Source organism: Wallemia ichthyophaga (genome assembly GCF_000400465.1).
Source record: "Wallemia ichthyophaga EXF-994 unplaced genomic scaffold scaffold21, whole genome shotgun sequence".
NCBI classification, from domain to species: Eukaryota; Fungi; Basidiomycota; class Wallemiomycetes; order Wallemiales; family Wallemiaceae; genus Wallemia; species Wallemia ichthyophaga.
In genome coordinates, this window is record NW_008806294.1 from 169,709 (window position 1) to 180,779 (window position 11,071).

An 11,071-nucleotide genomic window follows, 5' to 3' on the forward strand; every position below is an offset into this window, starting at 1 on the left:
CAGAATTTCAGCTGGTAGAATATTATTTAGAAACTTACATTCATCTATACGTACAATGGTTGGTCAGAAAATTGATGGCACTGCGATTGCAAAGTGAGTCACCAGAAGCACCACCAGCATATCGAATAACCCCGTTAACCCCACTCGCTTAGGAAACTCCGCGGAGATCTCGCTACTCAGACAAAAACACTCCCCTTTAACCCGCACCTCGTAATCATTCAGCACGGCGCTCGCCCTGATTCAAACAGCTACATTCGCATGAAGAGACTGGCTGCAGAAGAGGCTGGCTTCAAATTCACCCACATTCAAATCCCTGACTCTGATGGCGTCGATAAGGTCCTCGAGCACGTTCGTCGCTGTAACCAGGATGACGGCGTTCATGGTCTTCTCGTTCAGCTCCCACTCGCTAATGGCGGCAAAGACGGCGAAAGAAGCGTCGTAGAAACCATCTCACATGATAAGGACGTCGATGGCTTTCACCCACTCACCGCAGGTGCTCTCTCTTCGCGCCTCGCTGACCCTCTTTTCGCTCCTTGCACTCCCGCTGGTGTAATCAAGCTGCTTGAAGAATCTGGTGTTGAAATCGCTGGCAAATTCGCTGTCGTTCTTGGCCGCTCCGATATCGTCGGTACTCCTGCTATGAACCTCCTCCGCCGCAAAGATGCGACCGTCGTCCAGGTACACTCCAAGACAAAGAATATCCCCGAATTAGTCAAGCAGGCTGATATCGTCGTTGCTGCTATTGGTCAGCCTGAGTTCGTCAAAGGCGAGTGGATCAAGGAAGGCGCCGTTGTCATTGACGTCGGTGCCAATTTTGTCCCAGATGCTACCAAAAAGAGCGGTCAGCGCATGCTCGGTGATGTGGAATATAGCAAGGCCATTGAAAATGCTGCTCACATCACTCCCGTTCCTGGTGGTGTTGGCCCTATGACCGTTGCTATGCTCATGGTAAACACCTTTAGAGCTGCAGAGCGTCAGGCCAAACTCAGAGGTGGCAGAGGTCGTGGCGTTGTCACTCCTCTTCCTATCCACCCACTCGAACAAGTTCCATCTGATATTGAAATCGCTATGGCTCAGACACCCAAACCTGTTTCATCACTCGCACAAGAGATTGGCGTATTAGATGAAGAATTGGAGCTCTACGGCCAATCTAAAGCTAAGGTGGAGTTGAGCATTCTCGACCGTCTCCAGCACCGCAAAGATGGTAAATACGTCGTCGTCGCAGGTATCACTCCTACTCCGCTCGGTGAAGGTAAATCTACTACTACCGTCGGTTTAGCACAAGCCCTTGGCGCTAGACTTGGCAGAAGCACTTTTGCATGCGTTCGCCAACCTTCACAGGGCCCTACATTTGGTATTAAGGGTGGTGCAGCTGGTGGTGGTTACTCACAAATCATTCCAATGGATGAATTTAATCTGCACTTGACTGGTGACATTCACGCCATCTCCGCAGCTAACAACCTCCTCGCTGCCGCTATTGACGCAAGAATGTTCCATGAATCCACTCAGTCCGCCAAAGCACTTTATAATCGTCTCACTCCGGCTAAGAAGGGTGTCAGATCTTTCTCCCCAGTTATGATCAAGAGGCTGCAAAAACTCGGTATTGACAAGACAAGTCCGAGTGACTTGAACGAGGAGGAGGTTGCCAAGTTTGCCAAACTCGACATTGATCCTGAGACAATCACCTGGCACAGAGTTACGGACACCAACGACAGGTATTTGCGCAAGATTACCGTGGGACAAGCTCCAACTGAGAAAGGTATTTCACGTGAGACAGGTTTCGATATCTCAGTTGCTTCTGAGTGTATGGCTGTGCTCGCACTTGCCAACGATCTCCCCGATATGCGCAGAAGATTGGGTGATATGGTTGTAGCCTCTTCGAAATCAGGCGAACCGATCACTGCGGATGACATTGGTATTGGTGGTGCACTCACTGTGCTCATGAAGGACACTATCAAGCCAAACCTCATGCAAACTTTGGAGGGTGAGTGGGGAGTGCGGAATGATTTCGAATGTATATGCTAACTAACCTTAGGAACTCCTGTGTTTGTACACGCTGGCCCATTTGCCAACATTGCTCACGGTAACTCATCCATCCTCGCCGACCGCGTTGCTTTGAAGCTCGCAGGCACAGATGAGGGCGAGCCATCTTCATCTGGTGGATATGTAATCACCGAGGCTGGTTTCGGTGCTGACATAGGTATGGAGAAGTTCTTCAACATCAAATGTCGCGTTTCTGGATTAGTGCCAGATGCAGTTGTGCTTGTTGCTACCGTGCGCGCTCTTAAGATGCACGGTGGTGGACCGGAAGTGTCACCTGGAAAGCCACTCGACGACATATATACGCAGGAGAACCTCGACACGCTAGCTGAAGGATGTAAAAACCTTGGCAAGCATATTGAGAACGGCCGCAAGTATGGCGTTAAGGTGATTGTAGCGGTCAATCAATTCACCACGGATACACCAGCTGAGCTTGAGTTGGTGAAAAAGTTGTCGTATGAAGCAGGTGCTCACGCTGCCGTTGCATCTAACCACTGGGCATTGGGTGGTGAAGGTGCCATCGATCTCGCCCAATCACTCATCGACACTTGCGAACCAAAGGGCTCAGATGGTGAGGTTCTTCCTGCGCAATCAAACGACGACTTCAAGCTGCTCTACGATGACAATTTGACTATGGAGGACAAGATCTTGACCATCGTAAGGGAAATGTACGGCGGTGAAGCTATTGAATTGTCTGAATTGGCTAAATCTCAAGTGGAGACTTATGTGAAGCAAGGATATGGAAACCTGCCAGTGTGTATGGCCAAGTCTCACCTTTCACTCTCGCACGATCCTAAGCTGAAGGGTGTACCAAGTGGATTCACTGTGCCAATTCGCTCAATTAAGCTCAGTGCGGGTGCAGGATTCGTGTATGCTCTTTGCGGAGAGATGCAGACTATGCCGGGACTGTCAACTCGACCAGGATACTACGATATCGATTTGGATATGTCTGGAGAGAAGCCACGCGTCGTTGGATTATTCTGATTGCAGTGCACAAACTCACTTGTACTTGTTGAAAAAGCTTAAAGATTTCTGAAATATTTTGTAAAAACTAGAAGATGGATTTCTTACTCGTCTAATGTCATCATCGTACGATAATCGCTGCGACTTGGTTCGAGAGAATGATTACGTGCACATCAGACTACCATCGCAGCAGGAGCGTATTGTAAGGCTTACAAAGAACGGGTGTGTCTGGCTGTAACCACGGTGCACACACTCTAAATACACGCAACCAGCACGGCAAATTTCGGCAAATTCGGAAAAGTACCCTTCAGTGAGCTTATCGGAAAGCCATACGGCCTCAGTTTCGAGATTGTCGATAAGGACGGCAGCTCCACGCTGAGGAAAATGTCTCCGCGGGCGATTGAGGAAATTGGTGGGTGAATTTGAGTCATTTGAGAATTTAATTCATCAGGGCATTTCAGAGGACTACGAGTCAACGAATCAGTTTATTGAAGACGACAGTACGGCAATCACTCTCCTAGGCGAGGCTGAGATTGAAGCGCTGAAAAACGGCGGCGTTGAGGGCAGAGTGAGTTAGGCGTGACTGGAGTGAGTTCACTCAACTAACCCGCTCGCAGCACATTATCGACCAACAAATCGCTGCTCACGGCCAATTCGATCAGAAAACCGCCTATAGCAAGGACAAGTACCTCAAAAAGAAAGAAGCAAAGTTCCTCAAGTTTATCACACTCATCCCACCCACCACGTTTAACGTCTGCGAGTATCACTTTACTAAGAATTCACAGCGTATTCGCGATCTGAGAGTGGACAGTCTATCGCAAATGCTCACACTCGCCAATGTTCAGCAGGGTGGGAGATATATTGTCATCGACGATACTTCCGGTCTTCTCACTGGCGCCATTCTCGAAAGACTTGCAGGTGAAGGTAGTGTGCTGATCATACACGACGCCGACTCACCACCCAACCTCGATATTCTCGACTCGATGAACTTCCCTGAACAGAGCGTGAAAGAGTGTGTCAGGTATTTGAATTGGGTATCGATCGACGACGACTTTGAAATGCCTCCGCTTAAACTTGAAGCTAAAGAGGGCGGCGATAACTGGAGATCGCACCACGAGAGAGATAAAATCATGAAGCGCAAAGAGCAATTTACTGCGCTTGATAATCTCAGAAAGGAGTTTTTCGATGGTGGTTTTGACGGGTGAGATAGGGTGATTGATGTTTGGGGTGTTTCCTTCTCACATTCTTGCAGATTGATAAGCGCCTCGCAATATGAACCTCTGAGTATTATACAGAGACTGTACACTCACCTCAGCGGGTCGGCTCCCATAGTGTTACATCATCCACACTTGGCGGTACGTTCATTATACACTGATCACACCACTAATAATCTTAGGTTCTCACAGATGCGCACATGCGTCTACGCAATGACGCTAATTTCTTGGCACCGGTAATCTCTGAAAGTTGGCTGAGACAGTATCAGGTGTGTTGTTATAAACAGCACACAACCCAACTCACATGCGGCGCAGGTTCTGCCTGGTAGAACGCATCCAAATATGCAAATGCCAGCCACCGGTGGTTACTTGTTACACACGACGAAAGTGTCAGTATGGCTATTTTTCGTCGAATCTACATAATTGACACAATCTGCAGCTTCGATGATCCCAATGCCCATTCTATCAAGGCATTCAAGCGTCGCAAGGCGGAGCGGAGCTAGTGTGGATGCAGATGTAATCGGTGATCGTAGATGGTACAAACCCGCGCGATAAAATATTCATACATTGCCATACTCAAGTTGTAATGCACTTTATTTATTTATAGACACGTTCAATGCGCTTGCGCGTGATGCATTACCGAAAAGTCCCGTTAAACGCGTTCAGTTCGCATATTCGACGCGTCCTTTCCTAAAACAGTGTGGTATGAAGAGCATTCCGGATCTTTTTTTAGCATGATATTCATTCAAATAGAGTAAATTAATAAAACGCGTTCTTTTAGCAAACCACTAACATCAACTTAAGCATGGTTATATCAAAAGTCTTGGTTTCCGCGGCATTAGCTGTGTGTACACTCGCAGTACCTTTGGAGCGCAGAATGTACAGCTCTAAGCATGCGTATGACTGGGATCACGATGCCGTAGGCGGGAGAGCACGCGACGCCCTCCTCTCCACTCAGCGCGCCAGGTTAGTTTTTTTTTTCACCCTCCTCAACTCAGACCTGACGTCACCAGCTGGGAACAAGGCACGGCTGCAGAAGCGCTCCTAGAGTTTGACTACGACAGACTAAGCGTATTTAATCCAAACTACCTCAACGAGATCCAAGGCTCGGCCGAGGCACTCAAGTGGGATGGCAAGCGCCAATTTTCATTCTCGGAAGAAATTCCCGTACACGCGCTCTCGATAGCCTGGGATGCCGTCAACAGACAGCACGAAGATGGCAGACTTGGTGTGGAGTTAGGTGAGGTAGTTCTTTTGTTTGTGAAACACCACTCACGAAGGCTATTTAGGTGGACCAGTTGACGGCAGTGCTAGTGACCCAGCATCTATGGGCCCTGCTGTATATCTCGCTTCGAAGATCTGGCCAAAGGTTGAAGAGAGAGAGAGACTCGGCGACGCCGCAGCAAAGCAGCTCAGCTACACCCTAAACACCGCTCCACGCTCAGAAACAGGAGCAATATCTCACAGGACTGAAAAGATTGCATACTGGGTAGGTTCTCTTGCGTGTTTCACATGGGTGTCTTGCTTATACTAACATCCTCAGTCTGACTCAGTTTATATGGCACCACCACTTATTGCCTATGCTGGTGCGCTCGAGCACGACAAACATATGCTCCACGAGGCCTTCGCGCAGATCAAAGCGTACAGAGAGGCACTCTTCTTGAAGGACGTAGGCTTGTACGGTCATATCTTCGACGCCACCAACAAGTCGTGGGAAGATGCCGGCGCGTGGTCGACTGGCAACGGCTGGATCGCGGGTGGCATGTCTAGAGTACTCGCTACAATCAAGCACTCAGGCGTCGAGGGTCTGGATTGGGAAGCACACCACCTCATTATTTGGCTCAAAGAACTCTTGCAGAACGCGTACAAGGTGCAGAAAAACAGTGGCCTCCTGCCTAACTACCTTGACAAGCCGGAGGACTTTGAGGAAGTCGCCGGCACGGCCGCTATCACCGCCGCCGCATACAGACTGGGTGCTATTGCTTACGGTGCCATCGAGGACGTGCTGCCGCAGATGGAAAAGGCTTTCGAGGCGTGCCTCTCTAGAGTTGATGTCATGGGTAACGTACAGCCTACCGTTGACGCACTCGACTGGTCTGCGAAAGGCGTCTCTAGCCCTGAATCTGCTGCTTTCATCCTTGAGCTTCTTGCCGCCAAGGAGGCGTTTTAAGCCCACTTAGCTGACATCTTATTGATATTGATAGAATACTCTTGCCATGCGATTATCATGTTTTATTATTGTAAAATTCCTTCATTTGTAACCTCAATTTTTTTATTTGACATGCACCACTTTTCAATGCATAATGTCATTATCCCTGATACGAAATTTTACGACATAGATAGGTAGGCTTCTAAGTCATGTGCGATGAGCTTTACCTGACCAGGAATATTTTCACCATACATCACAGCCACTGGACTACGCATACACCTGCTTTTAAAGCAAGCTATCATTTAGAAAAGTCGTTGAACCTTTAAGTGCGATTGATGTGTCTAAATCCTCTTCGGGAAGTAGATCCTTGAAGAATCCGGCTTACATGAATACCTAGAAACCCAAATATATCAGGTATGTGCATGAATATAATGACATAAATTGGCCTAGAGTGACCTAATCTATGTTTAAATCCCAACACCTCTTCTCATCATCCCTTCTCGCTGACATCGCCCACAGACCTAACCAAAATCACATTCATAAATTGAAAGGATTTAAATTGAAGGGATTTGATCAGTGTGAAGAAGTTAATAAGGTTGCGCTACATGAATGATCAAATAAAGCTATTTATATATCGACTTTCGCCCACGAATACCCGAATAATCATTATCAATTTAAAATCAATGAACTTAACGCTCTCAAGTGCTTTGGGATTAAAAGGCTAGCTTTTAAGGTGCAAAAATAGCAGTTTGCTATGGCTTTTGCAAAGAGCTCAGTGGATTGATTCATCTAATTCAAAATTTAAGCAGCATCGTATCGGGAAGCTGAATTGTCGGTAACGCTTTCGCCTCGCCAAGAATCATGTTCCTTGCGAGGTTGAGACACTTATAAATAGGAATCTATGAATAGGATTCTTGGGGGATTTTTATTAGATCGATCAAATTATCGATCAAATTATCGATCAAATTATCAATCAAACAATCAATCAAACAATCAAAAACGAATCATGATAAGAAGACTAAGTGTTGATTCTTCAAAAACAAACGTAAGAGCAGAAAAAGGATCGGTGCTCAAGGATGAGAATAGTTTGCAAGAGCCTGTCGAAGCCACGAGTGGTACTTACGCGACTCCATTCCTTTCTCTTGGTTCGAGATGCTTAATATCAGGGCTAGTCATTTTCATGGCTTTGTAGGTACGGATATTTAATTTTTGCATCGCTAAAGCATCACAAGTGGGCCAGAATATTCCGGATCCATTAATGGTTCGCTGAAGAGCACACTCAAGAGCAAGCTTGGCGCAAACAACAGTCAATTCGGCGTTATCTCTTCAGCTGCAGATCTCATCAACACTATCCTCCCAATATTCGGTGGTCTAATGGTAGACCACTTTGGTATATGTAGCAGTACTCTGGTTTGTATGTTCTTTATTTTGCTCGGAAACGTCGTTGATTCGATCGGCGCGACAAAGAACCACTACAACGCCTTTGTGGCAGGACGCATTGTATTTGGACTTGGACAGTCAGTGCTAGAGACCGCGCAGAGAAAGCTTTATTACCCGATGCCAAACAGAGGATTGGCACTAGTTTTTGCTCTAGATCTTGGCTTCGTGAGAATCTGCAATATTTTAGGCAAGGTCACCGCACTCCCCATCGCAAACGCTTCTTATTATGCCATGACTTATTGGACGTCTGTGATCTTTACTGGTCTTTCACTTTGCGCCAATATTGCTGTGGTTTTCTTGATGAAAAAAGTTCACAAAATTGATGAAAAGGTCGTATTCGACAAGAACATGCTCAAGATACACAAAGTATTCTTGGCGCTGCCATCTTCGTTCTTCTTGTTCGCAGTGTCTTGGATCTTCCAACCCTCAGTATTTTCCACCTTCAATAAAATCGTTGCGGACCTAGTGAAGGTGCATTACAACGTTTCCGCAGAGCAAGGTGGCTTTTACAGCGCATTGACGCAAGTAGTTCCAGTAGTCATGACACCGCTAGGTGGTGTATTCGTAGATCTATATGGTAGAAGACCGCAATTTGTACCAGTAGCTGCAGGTGTCTATATCGTCGTATTTGCGCTAATCGCCAAAACATCTGTCCATCCCATTATCCCCCTCATATTATCAAGTCTTGCGTTCTCGATATCCACAATTTCCCTGCTCGCATCGATTCCTCTGATAATACATAATCAAAAGCATCTAGCTTTAGCTTTAGGAATATGGAAGAGTTTCATCAACTGCGGCGATGTTATTATGAGCGTCGTTGTGGGGAGAGTTCAAGATATCACGCCGAACCAGGTGAGACTGTTGGAGCGTTCTGAGTTTATCTGACTAAAATTCGCAGTCGTACGTCAACGTAATTTGGATTTTCATGGGTGTAAAAGCATGGGCTGTAGTCCTTGGAGTGGTGTATATCATATGCGATAGGGCCTTCTTTATGAAGATATTTGATCGTAGTGTCAAGAACCGTCTCAAACTGGAATGTGAGCTGGGGTGCAGCATATTTCAAGCATCTAAGCTTAGCTGGGTAAGCAAGCCTTTAAACATCTTCATAACGGTGTTTTATTGCTTTTTCGTGGTAGCTGCGTGGACGACCTTCTTTTACTTTTATGAAAACTAGGTGAATAGAATTGTAACATTATATATTCAATTGACAGGCCTCGCTAGACTAAATTGATTTGGAAAATCTGATTGACGTTGGCCGTCGAAGACGTTACTCCGCTCAAATTCTAAAATATTCTAAAAAGAAGACAACAATTTAAAGATTAAGAGGTCTTTGCTTATTCAGTGTCACTTATATATCCAGTATCAGCCTCTAATCTTACTCCAGCTCCTTATCTTAAAGCTCTGATAAGCTTATCAACAGGAACACGAACAATTATCAGCGAATATTTCTCGTTTCTCTTGTCTACACGTAATGGGAAGTTTGAAACGAGCTACAACCAAGCTGACAAGTAGATCTGGGTGGTTTGGAGACAAAAGCTTCAACTACACGAATCTCTTTGCTCCTCAATTTCCCTACAACCTACCTAGACGACAGCGCAAGATGCTCAGACCCTCGCCCTTCTTTTCCCTCGATTCGAACCTTCCCATCGTACTTCTGCTTATCGCGGGACTACAACACGCGCTTGCTTGTCTTGCCGGTGGTGGGTTCCCGTTGATTATCTCTCCTAGCATGCTCATGGATTCAAGTAATCACCCCGCCAATGATAATCTCTCAAACCTTAAATTTTTCAAATGACTTACAATCTTACATGGTCTCAGCTTCTCTGATTTGCAGCGGCATACTATCTATCGTACAAATGCTACACACTAGAATACCATACACCAACAAGTACATCGGAACGGGAATAGTAACGATTGTTGGTGTATCCTTCAACACTATACCTGTCTTTACTTCGATGGCTGACCGAATGTATTCAAACGGAACATGTCCTAACAATACTGATGGCAGTAGAGCCGCGTGCCCTGAAGCTTACGGCTACTTCATCGGCACTTGTATGCTGGCTAGCTTGTTTGAGATAGGTGTCTCACTTTTGCCCGCTACGGTGATCAAGAAGGCTTGTCCACCGGTAGTATCAAGCACTGTAATAATTATGATTGCATGCCAGCTGCTACAAAGCTCGGGGTTTTCTAATTGGTCTGGTGGGGACTGTACAGAGAATTGTCCATCAGCTGATGCGCCCAGACCCTTACCATATGGAGCAATTGAATTTATCGGGCTTGGATTCCTCGCAGTCGTGACGATATTATTCGTGGAGATTTTTGGCTCCCCATTCATGAAGAGCGGTAGTCTAATAATAGCCTTAGCAGTTGGAAGCACCGTAGGCTGTGCGTGCAACTACTGTGTAAACAAAATCAGAGACTCACCAGCAATAACCTTCCTTTGGGTGCACACATTCAAGCTGAAAGTGGACCCGCCATCTATTCTACCGATTCTAGCAGTCTATCTCATTAATAGTGTTGAAGCACTGGGTGACATAACCGCAGCATCGGAAGCATCGCGTTTGTCGGTGGGAGGGTCAGAATTCGACGAGAGGATTCAAGGGGGTATACTTGCTGACGGTCTTGCCGGTATATTGGCCGGCGCTATGACTCAAGCTCCCATGTCCGTCTTTGCTCAAAATAATGGAATTATCGCCCTAACCAGGGTGGCCAATAGAAGCGCTGGGTTAGTTTGCGCCGGGTATCTTATACTCTTTGGCGTATTGGGCAAGATCAGTGGCGTTTTCATCTCAATACCAAAACCAGTTTTAGGCGGTGTGACTAGCTTTCTTTTTGCAAATGTACTCGTGTCGGGTGTGCGGATCTTATCAAGAATTTCGTGGCAAAGAAGAGACAGAATCATATTGGCAACAGCGTGGACGTTTGCATTCGGTGTTTTGCTTGTGCCAGAATGGTCAGCGCACTTTTTCAGAGGCGTCGACACAAACGGCAACGAGGCGCTGGAAGGCTGGCTGGAGACAATAGAGACGGTTGTATCTACACCTTCTATCCTAGGCTGTTTGGTTGCTATGTCAATGAATTTGATAATGCCTGAAGATGTGGATGAAGAATCTAAAGATGCTAGCGATATGGAGCAAGGCATCAACGAAAATCGAAATACCATCACAGAAATACCTTCAACAGCACAATCCACTCAAAGTCAATTGGAGAAGTAGAGTACGCAATTAATTCCTTACAACTCAAATGAACAAGCATTTAATTATTG

At 46.3% G+C, this 11,071-nt stretch overlaps 3 protein-coding genes across 3 annotated transcripts; all 3 read left to right on the forward strand.

Annotated features, from left to right (window-relative positions):
• Window positions 1–55: 55 nt before the first annotated feature.
• On the forward strand, window positions 56–3,024 carry J056_002521 (C-1-tetrahydrofolate synthase, cytoplasmic; the record flags this gene model as incomplete). Its single annotated transcript, XM_009271786.1, has 3 exons — window positions 56–93; window positions 153–1,984; window positions 2,036–3,024. 3 exons carry the CDS (start codon window positions 56–58, stop codon window positions 3,022–3,024), a joined length of 2,859 nt encoding a protein of 952 aa, XP_009270061.1.
• A 94-nt stretch (window positions 3,025–3,118) lies between these two features.
• On the forward strand, window positions 3,119–6,387 carry J056_002522 (tRNA (adenine(58)-N(1))-methyltransferase non-catalytic subunit TRM6; the record flags this gene model as incomplete). The annotated part of the gene is made up of 12 exons (XM_009271787.1): window positions 3,119–3,225; window positions 3,276–3,415; window positions 3,465–3,571; window positions 3,621–4,204; window positions 4,256–4,358; window positions 4,400–4,486; window positions 4,533–4,606; window positions 4,657–4,719; window positions 5,022–5,183; window positions 5,231–5,457; window positions 5,507–5,706; window positions 5,761–6,387. 12 exons carry the CDS (start codon window positions 3,119–3,121, stop codon window positions 6,385–6,387), a joined length of 2,481 nt encoding a protein of 826 aa, XP_009270062.1.
• A 985-nt stretch (window positions 6,388–7,372) lies between these two features.
• J056_002523 (Putative purine permease) lies at window positions 7,373–11,021 on the forward strand (the record flags this gene model as incomplete). The annotated part of the gene is made up of 5 exons (XM_009271788.1): window positions 7,373–7,511; window positions 7,607–8,658; window positions 8,705–8,887; window positions 9,227–9,506; window positions 9,553–11,021. The coding sequence occupies 5 exons, from the start codon at window positions 7,373–7,375 to the stop codon at window positions 11,019–11,021; spliced, it is 3,123 nt and encodes a 1,040-aa protein (XP_009270063.1).
• Between the last annotated feature and the right edge of the window lie 50 nt (window positions 11,022–11,071).